The sequence below is a fragment of the Pelophylax lessonae genome (genome assembly GCF_965119305.1).
Source record: "Pelophylax lessonae genome assembly, chromosome: 3".
Lineage (NCBI taxonomy): Eukaryota > Metazoa > Chordata > Amphibia > Anura > Ranidae > Pelophylax > Pelophylax lessonae.
In genome coordinates, this window is record NC_138770.1 from 78,811,910 (window position 1) to 78,833,656 (window position 21,747).

General features: G+C 43.7%; 1 protein-coding gene across 4 annotated transcripts in view; it reads right to left on the reverse strand.

Annotated features, from left to right (window-relative positions):
• Positions 1-21,747, reverse strand: part of DNMT3A (DNA methyltransferase 3 alpha) — a 451,028-nt gene that overhangs the window by 130,284 nt on the left and 298,997 nt on the right. Inside the window, exon 1 of one of the 4 annotated variants that reach the window (XM_082251155.1) lies at positions 7,545-7,691. The exons of the other annotated variants lie outside the window; for them this stretch is intronic. Coding sequence (XP_082107281.1) covers positions 7,545-7,616 — 72 coding nt within the window. The 5' untranslated portion in view covers positions 7,617-7,691. Of the gene's footprint in view, positions 1-7,544; positions 7,692-21,747 lie in introns of those variants that run through there. 4 annotated transcript variants of the gene reach the window in all.

Sequence of the window (21,747 nt, forward strand, 5' to 3'; positions counted from 1 at the left end):
GGGAAGAAGCCGTATACTGACGAAAGTCCACAAGTACAGTGTGGGTTGCGGTTCCTTTACACTAAGCTTGCACAGTATACTCTACACCTGGTCCCACACAGTGTGCTCCACCCCTGGCCCCCCACAGTATACTTAACAACTGGCCCTGCACAGTATACTGTACACATGTGCCTGTATAATATACTCCACACACATTTTTGCACAGTGTATTCTACACCTGGCCCCATACTGTACTGTATACCTGACCCTGTAGGTATACGCCACATTTTGCCCAACACAATGTGGCCCACACCTAGTTCCACACAGTACACTCTACATTTTACGCTATACAAGGTGCGCCACACCTTGCCTCGTACAATATACTCTACACTTGGCCCCTCACATTATAATCTACACCTGGACCTACACACTATACTCTACACCTGGTTTCATGCAGTGTTCCCCACACCTGTATACTGTCCACCTGTCCCCGTATAGTATACTCCATATCTGTTTCAGTACAGTATATTCTACACCTAGCCCCATACAGTATACTCCACACCTGGCCCTGTACAGTACATTCTACTCTTGATCCCGCACAATATATGCTACACCTGGTGTTGTACAATGTGCTCCACACCTGGCCCTGTACAGCATAATTCACACCTTGCTCCAGACATTATACTCTACAACTGGTCCTGCACACTATACTCCACATCTGGCTACATACAGTATACGCCTTACCTGGTCCTATACTGTACAGCTGTCCTCGTACAGTGTTCTGCACACCTGGCCCCATGCAATATACTCTACACCTGGTCTCATACAGTATACTCCACAGTCCACACCTGGCCCTGTACAGCATAAATCACACCTTGCCCCAGACACTATACTCTACAAACTGGACCTACACACTATACTCCACACATGGCTCCATACAGTATACTCCTCACCTAACCCTGCACAGTATACTCCATACCTGGTTCCAGGCTGTACAGCTGTACAGCTGTACTCGTATAGTGTACTCCACACCTGGCCCCATGCAGTATACTCCACATCTGGTCTCATTAAGTATACTCCACACCTAGCCCCACAGAGTATATTCAACAACTGGCCCTGTACAGTACACACTACACCTGGTGCTGTACAATGTGCTCCACACCTGGCCCCGTAAAACATATTCCGCACCTGGCCCTGGTCTCTATACTCTACAACTGGTCCTGCACACTATACTCCACACCTGGCTCCATACAATATACTCCACACCTGGTCTCAGACAGTATGCTCTACACCTGACCCTGTACGGTATACTTCACACTTGGCCCCATACAGTATACTCCACTTCTGGTCTCAAAGTATGCTCCACAACTGACTCTGTACGATATAAACCACGCCTGACCCTGTACAGTAAACTCCACATATGGTCTCATAAAGCATACTCCACACCTGGCCCTGTACAGTATTCTTCACACCTGGCCTTGTACGGTATACTCCACACCTGGCTCTGTACAGTATACTCCAAACCGGGCCCTGTACAGTATACTCCAAACCTGGCCCAGTACAATATACTCCACATCTGGTCTCAAAGCATACTGCACACCTGGACCTGTAAAGTGTGCTGCACACCTGGCCCTGTAGAGTATGCTCCACACCTGGCTCTGTAGAGTATGCTCCACACCTGGCCCTGTACAATATGCTCCACCCCTGTAGTGTGTGCTGCACACCTGGCCCTGTACAGTATACTCCACATCTGGTCTCATAATGCATACTCCACACCTGGCCCTGTACAGTATACTCCACACCTGGCCCTGTACAATATACTCCACATCTGGTCCTGTACAATATACTCCACATCTGGTCTCAAAGCATACTCCACACCTGGCCTTGTACGGTATACTCCACACCTGGCTCTGTACAGTATACTCCACACCTGGCCCTGTACAATATACTCCACACCTGGCCCTGTACAATATACTCCACATCTGGTCCTGTACAATATACTCCACATCTGGTCCTGTACAATATACTCCACATCTGGTCTCATAAAGCATACTCCACACCTGGCCTTGTACGGTATACTCCACACCTGGCTCTGTACAGTATACTCCAAACCTGGCCCTGTATAGTATACTCCACACCTGGCCCAGTACAATATACTCCACATCTGGTCTCAAAGCATACTCCACACCTGGCTCTGTAAAGTGTGCTGCACACCTGGCCCTATACAGTATTCTCGATACCTGGCCCTGCACAGTATACTCCACACCTGACCCTTTACAGTATACGCTACACCTGGCCCAGTACAATATACTCCACATCTATCTCAAAGCATACTCCACACCTGGCCCTGTAAAGTGTGCTGCACACCTGGCCCTGTACAGTATTCTCGATACCTGGCCCTGCACAGTATACTCCACACCTGACACTTTACAGTATACGCTACACCTGGCCCAGTACAATATACTCCACATCTATCTCAAAGCATACTCCACACCTGGCCCTGTAAAGTGTGCTGCACACCTGGCCCTGTACAGTATTCTCGACACCTGGCCCTGTACAGTATGCTCCACACCTGGCCCTGCACAGTATACTCCAAACCTGACCCTTTACAGTATACTCTACACCCGTAGAGTGTGCTGCACACCTGACCCTGTACAGTATACTCCACATCTGGTCTCATAAAGCATACTTCACACCTGGCCCTGCAGAGTGTGTTGCACAGCCAGCTTTAGGATGAGCACAAGCTAGAATCCGTAACAAAAAATGCTAGAGCTGCACGATTATTCGTTAAAAAATCACAATTTCGATTCACCCCCCTCTCACGATCTTAAAACGCCATGTCCTCGATTCTTACTCCACACCTGGCCCTGTACAGTATACTCCACACCTGGCCCTGTACAATATACTCCACATCTGGTCCTGTACAATATACTCCACATCTGGTCTCATAAAGCATACTCCACACCTGGCTCTGTACAGTATACTCCAAACCTGGCTCTGTATAGTATACTCCACACCTGGCCCAGTACAATATACTCCACACCTGGCCCAGTACAATATACTCCACATCTGGTCTCCAAGCATACTCCACACCTGGCTTCTTACAGAGCTGGTTTCTGCTCACTCAAATCTGTCAAAAAAAGAGCCTCTGTCCGGGTTCACACTACCGCGACTTGTCAGGCGACTTGGCCGCCTGACAAGTCGCGGTCCATTCAGTGCAATTGGAAGCGTTCTAATAGGAGCGACTCAAGTTGCTCCGACTTAGAAAATAGTTCCTGCACTACTTTTGACCAAAGTCGGAGCATTGACTTCCATTATGTGAAGTCCGTGCAAGTCGCGCCGAAGTTGCGGTGCACGGCGACTTCACTAGTCGCCCGCAAAGTCGTGTCGCCATAGTGTGAACCGACTCTCTGGCAAATGTTTATCAACATTGTTAAGGCTGCTAGATGACTATAAACACAATGCTTTACAATGTATAATTTCATTCTTGTAGATCAAAAGAATGAACTTCCATCTGTAAGTGAGGACAGTTTAACCTTTTAAAGGACTAAGCCTTTTTCTGATACTTGTTGCTTACAAGGTAAAATCTGTATTTTTTGCTAGAAAATTCCTTAGAACCCCCAAACATTATATATATATATATATATATATATATATATATATATATATATATATATGTATATATATATATATACAGTGGGGATCAAAAGTTTGGGCACCCCAGGTAAAAATTTGGATTAATGTGCATAAAGAAAAGAAAGATGGAAAAATCTCCAAAAGGCATCAAATTACAGATTAGACATTCTTATAATATGTCAACAAAAGTTAGATTTTATTTCCATCATTTACACTTTCAAAATAACAGAAAACAAAAAAATGGCGCCTGCAAAAGTTTGGGCACCCTGCAAAAGTTTGGGCACCCTGCAAAAGTTTGGGCACCCTGCAGAGTTAATATCTTGTACTGCCCCCTTAGGCAAGTATCACAGCTTGTAAAAGCTTTTTGTAGCCAGCCAAGAGTCTTTCAATTCTTGTTTGAGGTATCTTTGCCCATTCTTCCTTACAAAAGTCTTCCAGTTCTTTGAGATTTCTGGTCTGTCTGTCACGCACTGCTCTTTTAAGGTCTATCCATAGATTTTCAATTATGTTGAGGTCAGGAGATTGTGAAGGCCATGGCAAAACCTTCAGTTTACGCCTCTTTATGTAATCCCCCGTGGATTTCGAGGTGTGTTTAGGATCATTATCCATTTGTAGAAGCCATCCTCTCTTTAACTTCAGCTTTTTCACAGATGGCATCAAGTTACCATCCAAAATTTGCTGAAATTTTATTGAATCAATTTTTCCTTCTACTCGTGAGATGTTCCCTGTGCCACTGGCTTCAATACAACCCCAAAGCATGATTGATCCACCCCCATGCTTAACAGTTGGACAGAGGTTCTTTTCATTAAATTCTGTGCCCCTTCTTCTCCAAATGTACCTTTGCTCATTCCGGCCAAAAAGTTCAATTTTAACCTCATCGGTCCACAGAACTTGTTTCCAAAATGCATCAGGCTTGTCTATAAGTTCATTTGCAAAGTTCAAACACTGATTTTTGTGGTGAGGACGTAGAAGAGGTTTTCTTCTGATGACTCTTCCATGAAGACCATATTTGTACAAGTATCTCTTTATAGTGGAATAGTGTACCACAACTCCAGTGTCTGCCAGATCTTTCTGGAGGGATCGTGCAGTCAAACGTGGGTTTTGAATTGTTTTTCTCACAATCCTGCGAGCTGTTCTGTCTGATATTTTTCGTGGTCTTCCAGATCTTGCTTTAACTTCCACTGTTCCTGATGACTGCCATTTCTTAATTACATTCCGAAACAGAGAATACTGACATCTGAAAACGCTTTGCTATCTTATAGCCTTCTCCAGCTTTGTGAGCATCAACTATTTTCAGTTTCAGTTTTGACAACTGCTTAGAAGATCCCATGGTGCTGATTGTTGGGGCAAGGTCAGATGAGTCTGGGCATTTAAAACCTTTGAGATTGACATCACCTGGTCTTCCCAGACGATGATTGAGAACAATCCATGACACTGGCAGGTCTCAGCCTTGCAAAGGGGGCAGTGCATGCTATAAAATCTGCAGGGTGCACAAACTTTTGCAGACGTCATTTTTTTATTTTCTGTAATTTTGAAAGTGTCAATGATGGAAATAAAATCAAACTTTTGTTGACATATTATAAGAATGTCTAATTTGTAATTTGATGCCTTTTGGAGATTTTTCCATCTTTCCTTGGCTTCTTTATGCACATTAATACAAATTTTTACCTGGGGTGCCCAAACTTTCGATCCCTACTATATATATATATATATATATATATATATATATATATATATACACAGTATATTTTTTTTTTATGTCACACTGTATTTGCGCAGAAGTCTTTCAAACGCAGTTTTTAAGGATAAAATACACTTTCATGAATTTTAAAAAAAAATAAACAGTAAAGTTAGCTCAATTTTTTTGTATAATGTAAAAGAAGATTTTACGGCGAGAATCGTGATCTTTATTCTAAGCAAAGAAATTGCGATTCTCATTTTATCCAGAATCGTGCAGCTCTAAAAAATGCATATCTACATACAGTATATGTATATTTCATCTCTTCTTTCTGATCGCAACGGAGCAGTTGAGGACAGGACTCCACTACAGTATAACAATATCCGTCTGCTGGCTATCGATTAAAAACATATACATCGAGAGCAGAATACATAAAGACATGACCGGATTTTACGCTGTTTACAAACAGGCAAAAGGCAGAACAAGCGCAATGAATGTGACGTTGTTGGAGGGTGTCCTGTAAATAAAAACAATGGCAAATAATACGAGGGAGAATTTAGCGGAGAACCCCGGTTTGTGCACCACAAATCACAGCACACCCCAAATATAACAACGTACATGTACAGGCTACACCCAGCGCCGTATTGCCTCCGATAAGTATAAATCATCCAACCTGTTATCACCCGGGGGTGCTGCGGCACTGCCATCACAGAGAGACCATCTTTAGCCGGCTTGGAACCAGAGACCTTAACCCTTGTCAAAGCTGCAGTCATCTAACGACACACCACCAACAAACTGGTTTTTCAACCATTTGATGCCCCCCTGGAATGACATTGCCTTTATCAGTTCCTCTACTAGGGGTACCCAGAAGAAGGGGCTGATGCCCCAAACAACTGATAATCCATGAGTGGCCTCCACTAGAAATACGTCCGTGATCTTGTGAAAACCAAAGTTCCTCAGTAAGACCTTGGCATCCTATGAAATGGACTATTGACCTGTAAGTGTCTATGGACCTTGTGAGAGTAGAGCAGCGCTACACCGTCATCACAAGGAACTCTCTAATCTCTGAAATGCTGGAATTGCCCAAAACGGGGGAACAAGTCTTCAACCCTTCAACCCTATGGGCTTACTTCAACCCTATGGGCTTACTACTAAGTATTGTACATTCTCTAGAATACTAGAATGGTACACCCATCACAAAGAACACCCCTTGAATGCCAGAGGTAATTAGCATGGTACAGCCATGTTTTGAAGAGAACCTGTCTAAATATGGAAGATGCCATTTTTAAGCTGGGTGAGTATTACCTTCTCATAGGCTGACCTAGAACAGGCAAGCAATAACGTGTGAACTCCAGACCCAGGTCAGTGACCCACTAGGTTGTGCAGCCTGAATTAGGACCAACAATTTTCAAAGCCAGCAACTTTAAGGGCACTTTATCCTGCATTTCTTATGCCCGCACTGTATAGTATGCACTTTAAGTGTTAGGGAAGCCCAAGAACTGGACCCGCACCATTTCGGCAATGCATTGCACCACAACGCATGTGATGGTACCATTGTATGTTCTTGACCCAGCGAATGCCAATGACATGGCATCACAAGGAGCATGTTCCCTACCCTGTGAATGACGTAGATGTCCTGTATGAAACTGCCCCCATAAGACCCTTCTCTGGGTACCCCTGGTAGAGGAACTGAAAAAGGCAACGTCATACCAGGGAACCAGAGGGCATCAAACTTGGTGAGGACCCCCTGATGACAGTTTTTTTGACAGTGCCAGTAAAGTACGTCCCTCACAAGGAGCTCAGAGTGGCAACTGCCACTTTAAAAGTACCGGTTTTAGCCCTGCAGGTACCTAGTTACGGCACTGCTGCTGCAAATAATATGCTTTAACCCTCTGCGTGCCCACAAGGAAAAGGTTCTTAACCATGTGAGCTTCCCGAGAGTCTGGGTACAACATTGCCGTCACTAGGAATCCCCCTTTCCTGGCACAGATATGGGAGAAGGAAGCCTCAGCGCGCATCTTAGAGGAGGGTGCCAGCGCCATCCTCCTGCTTCAATCACAGGATGAAAAAAAAAAAAAAAAACAATCTTACTCAGCACTCTCTGTCCTCATTCGCTCCCCTTCTCTCGCTCCCTCTCACTTTCTCTCTCTCTCACTCACTTTCTCTGCTCTCCCCCACCACCACCACCACAACATGGCCGCAAATGGCAAAAAGAAGGAAATGATCCCAGGAAAGAGGTGAAGGGACATACCCATAAACCCTGGTGCTGTACAGCAGTGAGGATGCAGTCAGGTGTTGTGTCCTCCTCACGCCCCCCCAACATCACCCCCTTCTCCTCCCCCCTCTTCTCACACCCCCTCTCTCAGATATTGCAGCGAGATGGGAAGGGGGGTGGGATAGGTTGGGGGCCAAAGGGGGAAAGAACTGAGAATTTTCTTTGTCTAAGAGAGCGGTTCACGTGCTGCCGGTGGAGGGTTGTGGTTGGCTGGGGAAGGAGAAGGGGGGGAAGGAGGGGGGGCAGCAGAAGCAAATGCTGGAACTGAGCCAACTCTGTCTGCAAACACCACAATGTGCTTCCTGAGAAGAGAAGGAACAGGCTGCGGACAGCCTGCAGAAATATACGGACTGGCCCAGGCACACAGGGGCAACATCCTATACCGGGCCAGGATCTGAAATATAGCCGCAGGGTATTTTCTGCAAGGGCATGCTCCTTTATTAGGGGGCCCATTAACACCATTGCACCCTACGCCCGGCGTTCCGATGCACTATATCGCATGTGTCGTAGTTCCCAATAATATAGCGTCTATTCCCATCTGTGCATTTCAGTGCAGTGCGTTTTTAAAAATACGATGTCAGATTTTTTCTATATTTTAATGCATTGAATAGAAGTCAAAGGCAGTGCATTATTATTATTATATAGGATTTATATAGCGCCAACAGTTTGTGCAGCGCTTTACAACTTGAGGGTAGACAGTACAACTACAATACACTTTAATACAGTAGGAATCAGGGGGCCCTGCTTGTTAGAGCTTTTTACGATCTTCTCTGCGGCGGCGGAGAGCGCATTACCCACAACTCCCGCGACTGCACCCCGAGGGTCTCGGATGGTGCGGCAACCCCCGCCCTCGTGCGCCCGGTCCCGCCGACCTCCTCCTCTTGTTCCGCAGCCCCGGATGTCGCCACGGCGCCGCCCGCCCGCCCGCCCTCAGTTCCGATTTGGCCCTGTTTACACCTGAGCATATTTTAGCTCGTAAAACGCTCATCTCTGAAGTCTCAAAACGCCCAACAAGCAAAATCCCATTCATTTCAATGGCCCCTGTTCACATCTGAGCGTTTTGTCTCCTGAAGCAAAACGCCTGAAGCTCAAAATAGTACATGAGCTTCTTTTGGGGCAGATTACGAGTGTTTTTGTTAGATGTCAATACCTGCCTCCAAACACCTACAAAAAAACACCTGAAAAAAGGCAGAAAAAACGCCTGGAAAAAAAGCCAGAAAAAACGCCTGGAAAAAGCCCACAAAAAAACGACTGAAGAAAGCCCAAAAAAATGCCTGAAAACGATACGCTCAGGTGTGAATGGAGCCTCAGAGGCACATATGAAGCATTTTGATGCGTTAGCAACAGGTATTAACAAGCCTTGGCCTACGGCTGGTAACTGCAGCATCCCTCAAAAGCATGGCAATGAACACAGAAAACGCATGTAAACGCACCTGCCTAATATGACAGAATAATGTCCCACTATGAACATACATAGATCTAAATGGTCCTTTGGGGACAGGTTAATTACCATAGAGACAGGCTTGCCTAACAAGGGTTTGCTCTCTGATACAGGGATAAGCTAATTAATATTAGGGAAGGCTTGGTAAACAAGGGTATGCTCATTAATTTACCAGTCAGATAATCAATGAAAGAACAGGCTTAGTAATCAGGGGCATGCTTCTTTTTATAGGGACAGGTTAACCACTTCTGGATCGGAAGGATTTTCCCCCTTATGACCAGGCCATTTTTTGCAATTTGACACTGCGTTACTTTAATTGACAATTGCGCAGTCATGTGATGCTGTACCCAAATAAAATGGATGTCCTTCACCCCCCCCCCAAAAAATAGAGCTTTCTTTTGGTGGTATTTGATCACCTCTGCGATTTTTATTTTTTGCGCTATAAGCAAAAAAATCGACAATTCTGAACAATATTTTTCACATTTTGCTATATAACATTCCCAATAAAAAAAAAATGTAAAAATCAAACATTTTCATTCTTTTAGGCCAATTTGTATTCTGCTATATATTTTTGGTAAGAACAAAATCGCAATAAGCCTATTTTGATTGGTTTGCGCAAAGATTTTTGCGTCTACAAACTAGGGGAAAGATTTATGTAATTTTTATTTTTTTTACTAGTAATGGCGGCAATCTGCGATTTTTAGCGGGACTGCGACATTGCGGCGGATAGATCGGAGCCCTAACTGACATTTTTGACACTTTTGGGGGGACCAGTGACATTACTACAGCAATCAGTGCTAGAAATATGCACTGTTACTGTAACAATGACAATGAATAATAATGTAATAATGACACTGGCAGGGAAGGGGTTAACCCAGGGGCGATCAAAGGGTTAATTGTGAGCCTAGGGGGTGTTTTCTAACTGTGGGGGGCGTGGCTTGGGAAATGATTATAGAGACCTGTGATCCTATATAGAAGGATCACAGGCGCTCTGTGATAATTTCAGAGAGAACAACGGTCAGCTGTGTTTACAACAGCAGATCGTCCTTCTCTCTCAGCGGGGAGTGATCGTGGCTGCCGGTCCCGTGGTTTGGCATCACCGTTGCCTAGTGGGGGCGGAGCATGCCGCCGACGGCACGCACTCGCCTCCCAGCACCACTCCTGCGACTGACGTACTCCTACGTCCTTTCGTACAGCCGATCCAGCCTGCTGCAGTAAAACTGCGGCGGGCGGGCGGCAAGTGGTTAAGTGACTTTACGAGAGGCTCATTTATATACGGATAGGCTATCTAATACAGACACAGGCTCCTTAAAGTGGTAGTAAACTTCAAACATAAAATATGAACAAAGCATATCGCTCTATATAGTGTACTCTCAATCTGAAGTACTAAGGGGTTTATTTACTAAAGGCAAATCCACTGTGCACTACAAATGCACTGTAAGTACACTTCGAAGTGCAGTTGCTGTAGATCTGAGGGGGGCATGCAAGGAAATTAAAAACAAGCATTTTTGCTTGCACATGATTGAATGATAGAAATCAGCAGAGCTTCCCCTCGTTTCAGTTCTTCCTCTCAGATCTACAGTGACTGCACTTCCAAAGGCACTTGTAGTGCACAGTGGATTTGCCTTTAGTAAATCAACCCCTAAAGCCCCGTACACACGTACTGATCGTCGGCCGAACGATCGGCCGTCTTTTGTCCAGGGCTGTCTTGTCTGTTGAAAACTGCAAAAGACTGCACACAAATTTTGTCGGCCAACAACAGCCGACTACAGAAGTGATGTCATGTGATGGTTAACTTTCCTTGTCTTTTTTCTTTTCTGAGCATGCCCAGTCTTGCAAATCTGCTGTCTGTCGGCCGAAATCTGTACTGACTGGAGAACAATCGGCCGTTCTGGTGTTGGCCAACAAAAATTTTAATGCCTGCACGACAGATTCTGTTCGGCCGAAAATGCGCTGTCGGCTGTCGGAAGCATCATACTAACAAGCCTACAATCGGCCGATCTGTCGTCGACCGAATATTTACGGCCGACAATCGGTACGTGTGTACGGGCCTTAAGTGTCATTTCTGTCTGCTGCTTCCTTCCTCTGCTATCAGCATGAATCACTTCTGGCAAATTTTCCTGACACCAAGAGAAAAATGGTGACAGGGGAGGGATATACAGTGGATTGATAGACTCAGCTGTGTTTCTGTGTGAAGGGGGTGTGTCCCTCCCCTCCAATGAGTTCTCAGAGCTCTCCTCACTGAGCACTGCAGAGTGTAACTTCATCTCTCTGCCCCCCGTTTTTCTGAACTCTCAGACAGGTTTTATAAATTCTGGACTTTGAACAGAGAAGACTGCAGATAAATAGGTACAACTTATGTAGGAGGATTTGTTTTATCTCTGTGTTTGAACAGAGAAGACTGCAGATAAATAGCTACAACGTATGTAGGAGGATTTGTTTTATCTCTGTGTTTGAACAGAGAAGACTGCAGATAAATAGCTACAACGTATGTAGGGGGATTTGTTTTATCTCTGTGTATCACCTAAGGCCAGTCACATCCCTGGTTATATGTGAGGTTTTACAACTACTTTAATACAAGGGTAGGTTTGTTAATATAGGGATAGGGTAATGAATATAGTACCAGGCTATTTATTACATTTACAGGTAAGTAAGCAATGCTCTTTAATATAGATGAACTTCTTGTTAATATTGTTACTGGTTAATCAATATAAAGGCTAGCTCCATCACACAGGAGTATAAAATGGTTTATTATATTGGATATTGGCAGTGGCAGGCTTGGTAATAGTGATTTTCTCTGGTAATACTGATGTATGCTCATTCATAGAGGGAAGGACTAGTACTTTGTATATGGACATGCTTCTTAATATAAAGGGGGGAGCTAATTATTGCTGGGGCATACTCATCAATGTAGGGATCCATTCACTACTATAAGGATACGTTCAGTTCACTCACTACTTTACATTGTAGCAAAGTGTCATTTCTTCAGTGTTCTAACATGAAAAGATAGAATAAAATATATACAAAAATGTGAGAGGTGTACTTACTTTTGTGAGATACTGTATAGGGATGGGGTTATCAATATAGGGACATGCTCATTAAAGTATATACGGACGGGTTATTTATATTGAGACATGCTCTTTAATGAATATGGCAAAAGGGCTATTAACCACTTGCCGACTGCCTAACGCAGATCTACGTCGGCAGTCAGCCCCTCACAGGCAAAGCGACGTAGGTCTACGTCACTAGCTTGTGAGGGTCTAGGAAGCGAGCGCGCGCCGCCGGAGGCGCGCTCCCGCGCGGTCACGGACCCCCCCGCGCTTGTGACCGGCGGATTCGATGTCCGCCGGTCACTCTGCGATCGTCGGGGGAGAGGGAGAAAGTCAGGCGGCTTGTGTAAACAAGCTGCCTGTCATTCTCCCCTGTGTATGAATGATGATCATACGGTTCTACTATGTAGAACCGTTGATCACTGTTCATACATCTGAAGCCACAGCCAATCACAGTAGAAAGCACGCCCCTAGGGACACACATAGCCCCTCCTTTTCAAAAAAAAGTTAACCCCTTCACTGCCAGTGTATTTTTACAGTAACAGTGCATATGTATAGCACTGATTACTGTAGAAATGTCACTGGTAACCCCAAAAGTGTAAAAAATGTCAGTCAAGGGTCCGATCTGTCCGCTGCAATGTCGCGGTACCGCAAAAAAAAAATCGCAGATCGCCGCCATTACGCGTTAAAAAAAAACAACAACAAAAATGACAAAAATCTTTCCCTTTGTTAGTAAACGCAATAACTTTTGCGCAAACCAAAATACGCTTTTTGCAATTTTTTTTACCAAACATATGTAGCATAAAACAAATTGGCTGAAAATGTTAAAAAATTTTGATTTTTACATTTTTTTGGGGGGGGGGGGGAATTTCATATAAAAAAAATGTGAAAAATATTGTTATTTTTGCAAAATTTACGCTATTTTTTTGTTTATAGCGCATGATCAAAAAATCACACAGGTGATCAAATACCACCAAAAGAAAGCTCTGTTTGTGGGAAAAAAAGGACGCCAAATTCGTTTAGATACAGCGTCGCACGACCGCGCAATTGTCCGTTAAAGTCACGCAGTGCCGAATCGCAAAATACCCCCTGGTCAGGAAGGGGGTAAAATCTTCCGGGGCTTAAGTGGTTAATATAAGGACATTTTTATTAATTAATATAAGGACGGGGTTATTAATATAGGGACATGCTCATTAATGAATATAGGGACAGGCTTGTTAATATAGGGACATGCTTATTAATGAATATGAGGACAGGGCTATTAATATAGGGACATGCTCATTAATGAATATAGGGAGGGGCTTATTATCATAGGGACATGCTCATTAATGAATATAGGGACAGGCTTGTTAATTTAGGGGCATGCTCATTAATAAATTTAGGGACAGGGTTATTAATATAGGGACATGCTCATTAATGAATATGAGGACAGGGCTATTAATATAGGGACATGCTCATTAATGAATATAGGGACAGGCTTGTTAATTTAGGGACATGCTCATTAATACATTTAGGGACAGGGTTATTATTATAGGGACATGCTCATTAATGAATATGAGGACAGGGCTATTAATATAGGGACATGCTCATTAATGAATATAGGGACAGGCTTGTTAATTTAGGGACATGCTCATTAATACATTTAGGGACAGGGTTATTAATATAGGGACATGCTCATTAATGAATATGAGGACAGGGCTATTAATATAGGGACATGCTCATTAATGTATATAGGGACAGGCTTGTTAATTTAGGGACATGCTCATTAATAAATTTAAGGACAGGGTTATTAATATAGGGACATGTTCATTAATGAATATAGGGACGGGGTATTAATATAGGGACATGCTGATTAATGTATATAAGGACGGGGTTATTTATATTGGGGCTTGCTCTTTAATGAATATGGCAACAGGGCTATTAATTTAAGGACATTTTTATAACTGTATATAGGGACACGGTTATTAACATAGGGACATGCTCTTTAATGAGTATAGGGACAGGGTTAATAATATAAGCACATTTTTATTAATGAATATGGGGACAGGGCTATTAATATAAGGACATGCACATTGTTGAATATAGGGATAAGGGTATTCATTTAGGGACATGCTTATTAATTAATACGGGGACAGGTTTATTATTTTAGGGACATGCTCTTTAATGAATATAGGAACAGGACTATTAATATAAGGACATGCACATTATTGAATATAGGGACAAGGTTATTCATTTAGGGACATGCTTATTAATTAATATGGGGACAGGGTTAGTAATATAGGGACATGTTTATTAATGAATATGGGGACAGGGCTATTAATGTAAGGACGTGCACATTATTGAATATAGGGATAAGGGTATTCATTTAGGGACATGTTTATTAATTAATATGGGGACAGGTTTATTATTTTAGGGACATGCTCTTTAATGAATATGGGGACAGGGCTATTAATATAAGGACGTGCACATTATTGAATATAGGGATAAGGGTATTCATTTAGGGACATGTTTATTAATTAATATGGGGACAGGTTTATTCATTTAGGGACATGCATGCTCATTACTGTAGGCATATTCTCATTAATACAAAAGGGTGCTATATAATGAAGGGCCAGGTTCATTAATAAAGGGATATATTCAGTAATATAAGGACAAGCTCATTAATGTCAGGATATATGGTCATAATATAGGTGTGTGCTTATTAATGTTGGAAAAGGATATTAAAGGGGGACAGGCTCATTAATCCAAAAGCTTGCTAATTATTATAGAGACAAGTACATTATTTAGGAACATGAATGTGATTTAGGGATCTTAGATTGTAAGCTCCTTGAGGGCAGGGGCTGATGTGAATGTACAATATATATATGTAAAGCGATGCGTAAATTAACAGCGCTAAATAAGTACTTATAATGAATAAAATTAATATTGAGAAGGATTCATTAATATTCAGAAATATGAATACAGGGACATGCTATCTAATAAAGAGACATGACCATGAATGTAGGAACTGATTCCTCTGTACAGGGACAGGAACCTATACCTAGAACACGCTCTCTCTTTCAGCCAGCCCTGGATCCAATGGCAAAGCAAACAGGGACAATTAGACTTAGGACCCTGCTGTGGTTGGAGGACTATAAGTGTCAGCATGCCTTGCCACTTGCTGGAACTTGTAGCTCTTCCAGCAGTTGAGGTTTATGTAGAAATATACAATAAAGTAGAAAAGTAGAAAAGGAGCCGCATACATACCCTGCACAGCAATGCAGAAATAGAAGGCAGGTCACCGGGGTCATGTACACACCACATTCCTCCTCCACTTTCTACACCTCTCCAACTATTTAACCCTTCATGGACTGAGAATGTCTGATAAAAACATGATGAGACTGAAAAGGTTTTACTACATTCTACTCTGCAAGTCTTTAAGGGGGACAGTTTCAGTCAGTGTCCCAGAAAAGTATTATTGATATAAAATGTTATTTTGTTACAGAACTTTACAGAGATGTATAGTAACGAAGTAGAACTACTTAAGTACTGTACTTAAGTACCGAAATGCGGTATCTGTACTTTCCTAGAGTAGAATTTTTTTCTCCTACTTCTACTTTTACTTCACTACATTTTTTCGATGATTTCGATACTTCTACTCAAGTATTTTTTTTTTGTGCTGCATAGTTACTCGTTACTTTTAAAAAAATTACCACTGCCAGAACAGTAGATGGCAGTTTGCATAAAGCTCAAAAAAATGTGTATAATGTCATTTGTAAATCAGCGCATACGAAAATAAAGGCTGTGTATAATAAAAGCTGCTATACCAAATCTTTCCAATAAAAAGAAAATATGAAACAAACAAATAAATGGTGCTACAGCGCTTAAAGTGCATCAAGAAACTACTAACAAACACCGGTTAATCATTTGAATAAATCATTTGAAATAATAAAAACAATATGATGTTCATACTTTTGACTTCTTTCTTTAATAACTACATAACACAGTACTTGTACTTCTACTTTCAGTACTTGAGTAGAAATTTTTTTCAAAACTACTGGTACTTTTTACTTTTAGTACTTAAGTAGCAAAATTTTTGAAAAAACTACTTGCAATACTTAAGTAAAAAAAATGTTGAATACTTTAGTACTTCTACTTAAGTAACTTTTTCTGCGAGCACTTCCACTTCTACTCAAGTAATTTTTTGATCGAGCACTTGTACTTTTACTCAAGTAGAAATTTCGAGTACTTTATACAAGTCTGGAACTTTAACACCTTCATCCCTAGCATCAATTTCTGCAACAGAAGAGCTTACACTCTAATGGCCCACCACAGTCACACACTTCTTGTGCTCTACGTGTATATAGCTCTGATGAGTTCCGCAGTGCTGTATGGAGAACACTGATACATTCATACGAGTCCTTGTATCAGAAGAGCTTACACTCTAATATCCTCCACAGTCACACACTTCTTGTACTCTATGTATATAACTCTGATGTGTTCCGCAGTGCTGTACAGAGAACACTGAGACATTCAGAGGAGTCCTTGTACCAGAGGAGCTTACACTCTAATATCCTCCACAGTCACACACTTCTTGTACTCTGTGTATATAACTCTGATGAGTTCCGCAGTGCTGTATGGAGAACACTGATACATTCATACGAGTCCTTGTATCAGAAGAGCTTACACCCTAATATTCTCCACAGTCACACACTATTATTATAATTACACATAGTTACATAGTTAGTGAGGTTGAAAAAAGACATCAGTCCATCCAGTTCAACCTATGATGTGTGTGTGTGTTTGCTGTTAACCGTACATTGTATACCCCTGTATGTTGTGGTCTAAAAGGTGCCCATTGAATAGTTTTTTTAAACTATCGATGCTTCCTGCTGATACCACTGCTTGTGGAAGAGAATTCCACATCCTTACCGCTCTGACAGTAAAGAACCCCTTACGTATTTTAAGGTTAAACCGTTTCTCCTCTAGTTTTAGTGAGAGGCCATGTGTCTTATTGTATTCCCTTTCTCTGAATAGTTTGTTCTTTATGCTAGGGTCATCACCAGTACAGTATTTGTACATTGATATTATATCCCCCCTCAATCGTCTCTTCTCCAGAGGTTCAGTGCTTGTAGTCTTTCCTCATAGCTGATCTCCTCCATTCCCCTAATTATTTTTGTTGCCCTTCTCTGGACTCTCTCCAGTTCCAGCACATTCTTCCTGAGGGCCGATGCCCAGAACTGGACAGCATACTCCAGATGTGGCCGGACCAGAGTCTTGTAGAGTGGGAGAATAATCTCTTTATTTCTGGAGTGAATCCCCTTTTTTATACATCCCAGTATTCTGTTGGCTTTGCTTGCAGCGGCTTGGCATTGCATGCCACTGCCAAGCCTGTTGTCTACCAGTATCCCCAGGTCCCTTTCCATCCTAGACTCACCCAGAGGTTCCCCCCCTAGTAAGTAGATTGCTTTCTGGTTTCTGGCACCCAAGTTCATTACTTTACATTTTTCAACATTAAACCTCAGCTGTAGATCTCTGCAGTTCATCCAGAGTGATCATGGGCCTCTTGACTGCATCTCTGATCAGTCTTCTCCTTGTATGAGCTGAAAGTTTAGAGGGACGGCCAGGTCTTCGTAGATTTGCAGTGGTCTGATACTCCTTCCATTTCAATATTATCGCTTGCACAGTGCTCCTTGGGATGTTTAAAGCTTGGGAAATCTTTTTGTATCCAAACGAGGCTTTAAACTTCTCCACAACAGTATCTCGGACCTGCCTGGTGTGTTCCTTGTTCTTCATGATGCTCTCTGCGCTTTAAACGGACCTCTGAGACTATCACAGTGCAGGTGCATTTATACGGAGACTTGATTACACACAGGCGGATTCTATTTATCATCATTAGTCATTTGGGTCAACATTGGATCATTCAGAGATCCTCACTGAACTTCTGGAGAGAGTTTGCTGCATTGAAAGTAAAGGGGCTGAATAATTTTGCACGCCCAATTTTTCAGTTTTTTTATTTGTTAACAAAGTTTAAAATATCCAATAAATTTTGTTCCACTTCATGATTGTGTCCCACTTGTTGTTGATTCTTCACAAAAAAATTACAGTTTTATACCTTTATGTTTGAAGCCTGAAATGTGGCAAAAGGTCGAAAAGTTCAAGGGGGCCGAATACTTTCGCAAGGCACTGTATATATCAGTCTTTGCAACAAAGAAGCTTACACTCTAATGTCCCACCACAGTCACACACTACTAATATTTTACATTTATATATGCTATATTGTCAAAAGTATTGGGACGTCTGCCTTTACACGCACATGAACTTTAATGGCATCCCAGTCTTAGTCCGTAGGGTTCAATATTGAGTTGGCCCACCCTTTGCAGCTATAACCGCTTCAACTCTATTGTGAAGGCTGTCCACAAGGTTTAGGAGTGTGTCTTTGTCTTTTTTTAGGAGTGTTTTTTTTAACGTAACAAAAACAGGGCTTTGATCAGTTTAATAAAAACAGATATTGACAGATGCAGATGTAAACTGATGTAAGGCCCCTTTCACATGGGCTTTCCGATCAGGACCGCCTGTCAGTTTTTTCAGGTGGACCTGATCGGATGCTTCATGCACCCCTATGAAGCAAGACACTGTGGTGCTCCAGGACAAAAAGCCTCCGTTCAAAGATCAGCCTCAGAGAGGAAATTCAGGTGCATGCCCTGGTTGCAACAGAAGCATATGGAAAAATGGACTGGATGGTAGCACTCCAAAAATGTTTTCCTTTATTGAAGAAAACAAAAATACAAAAATACATGAAGGATGATCATACCACAGTAGAGATGATGACACTTGCAGCTAACGCGTTTCGCACCCAAGCTGGTGCGAAACGTCCATCTCTTCCATACACCCCTATGGAGCGGCGGATGTCATCGGTGACATGTCTGCTGACACCAGCTGATCCAATCCTGTCCGTGAAATCCAGACAGATGGAAATCCTATTTTCCATCCGTCTGTTGGATGGGATCGGATGGGATCGGATGAAAACAGATGGGCGGTCCATTTTCATCTGATCTCCCATAGAGGAGAGCGGGGCTCTGACAGGTCTGTCTCTGCATACAAAGCAGAGACGGACCTGTCATTTGCCTGCTCAGCTGGGATCGGCGGATCGATCCCCGCTGAGCAAAACGGAGTCCGCCAGGCGGAAAACCCGTGTGAAAGGACCCTTTATAGTTGATCATCTGTTTGCATTCGTTTTTCCATAGAGATGCATTAATGTTTGTTTTTCATCCGTCAACGGATGGTTGAAATACGGACAACGGTCTGTGTGTGTGAAAGGGCCTTACTTGTGTTGCTGTATTAAGCTGTGGCAGCCAGTCAGCTCCAGTACCTCCCTGCACACTATAGGTGGCTCTGCCTCTCTCACTTGCAGGGAGATCATCCAGTGAGGGTGTCGAGATCTGCACTGCACCCCGGGCACCTGCATTTCCCTTGTCCCCATCCTGCACTCAGACTCAGGAGATCATCTAGTGAGGGTGTTGAGATCTGCACTGCACCCTGGGCATCTGCATCTCCCTTGTCCCCATCCTGCACTCAGACTCAGGAGATCACCTAGTGAGGGTGTTGAGATCTGCACTGCACCCCATCCACCAGCATCTCCCTTGTCCCCATCCTGCACTAAGACTCAGGAGATTATCTAGTGAGGGTGTCGAGATCTGCACTGCACGCCATCCACCTGCATCTTCCTTGCCCCATCCTGCACTAAGACTCAGGAGATCATCTAGTGAGGGTGTTGAGATCTGCACTGCACGCCATCCACCTGCATCTTCCTTGTCCCCATCCTGCATTTAGACTCAGGAGATCATCTAGTGAGGGTGTCGAGATCTGCACTGCACGCCATCATTCTGCATCTTCCTTGCCCCATCCTGCACTCAGACTCAGGAGATCATCTACTGAGGGTGTCGAGATCTGCATTTCACCCCAGGCACCTGCATCTCCCTTGTCCCCATCCTGCATTCAGGCTCAGGAGATCAGATCTGTGGAAGCCGTTGAGAGACAAGCTGTCACTTGTAAACACAGAAGTTGGACTTCTGTGTTTACAAGAAATAGTGGTGAGCAAGGAGCAGAGGGCCTGAGCCAGAGGTGGTGGAACTGATTTCCACCAAGTTCCAGCTGAAAACAAGCCCTGGCTATACCTGCAGAGGAGGCCAGGCGGAAGTAGTCTATCAGAACTAACTGTTCATAGGTATAATGTTATAATTCTGCAGATTTACTTAACAGGAAACCTGTTCTTAGGGAACATGAAGCCCATTATTGTTGATCTCTACTTCTGAAAATGCTGGTTGCCTGGCTATCAGATCACCAACCCCAAACAGTTACTGACTTACTGTCTATCTGCTTGTTTCATGTCAGAGACTCTAAATGTGGAAGCCAGAGACAGCAAGGTAGCTGGCATTTGTCACAGGTTGGTGGGATCTGACACCACGTTCGTCATGGTAGCCTGTGTGTCTCTCTTAGTACAGGTGTACAGACTTAAAGCAGAGTTCCACCCAAAAGTGGAACTTCCGCTCATTTGCTTACTCCCCCTCCGGTGCCACATTTGGCACCTTTAAGGGGGGAGGGGGGGAACGGGTACCTGTTTTTAACAGGTACCCTTCCCCACCTCCGTGAGACTACGCCGCTGCGCTGTCCCTCAGAAGTTTGACCCCCTCCTCCTTCCCCCGCCGCCGAGCCAAACTGAACGAGCGCCCACTTTGCGCATGCGCATTAGGGACTTGCCTGTGAAACCGCAAGGCTTCACTGCCGGGTTCCCTCACCGGCAATGGTGGCGGCAGCACCCGACAGCCGATGGAAACATCAGCTGCGGTGCCGACATCGCTGGACTCCAGGACAGGTAAGTGTTCTAATATTAAAAGTTAGCAGCTACAGTATGTGTAGCTGCTGACTTTTAATTTTATGAGGGGGAGAGGGGTGGCTGAAACACTGCTTTAAGCTTCACTGACACAGGCAGTTTGTGGTGGCTGCTGGTGAGAATCAATAATTCTTGCCAGCAGAGAAACTAGCTGCATGCACACAGTGTTTGTGAACTGTCATGGCCAGATTTGTACCTTTTACAGATGGCCAGTGCCACCACTTGTAACATGTAACTGTGAGCGATTACATGCAGGTAGGGATTCTAACCAGCCCTCAGGGCCATTTTACTGAATGGGCATGCTGGGCAGTTGCCCGGGGGCCCCACTTGCCCGGGGGGGCCCCACCTGCCCAGCAACCCAGCCAAGCATTAGTCCTGATTCCCGTGTGCATCCCACCGCTGAACTTAGCAGGTGGCAAGCGCCTGTTGGCCCTGCGCTGCTATCAGGCCACTTGGGCCATGGAGGGGGAGCCCACAACTGCAGGAATGCCTTCACGGGAACAGGTGTGTGTTAACCGGACCCAGCCACCGAACTTGGAAGCTGTCATTAGCCTGGCACTGCTGTACCAATTAATATCGCCTTATCAATAATTTGCATTATTATTCTCATGGGTAATTGTGTAGGCAGGGCCTCAGTGCACTGCATTGCCCGGGGCCCTTTAATGCTCTTAAGATGGCACTGCCAGCCCTTAATGCAGACAGTTTGCATTGACATGACAGTGTTTCTAGCTGCAAACAAACTGGTCGGTCACAGTTAAATGTCCAGATTATAGTATGTGGCAATAGCACAGAGTGCAGCTGCGTTCAGAAGCGCTG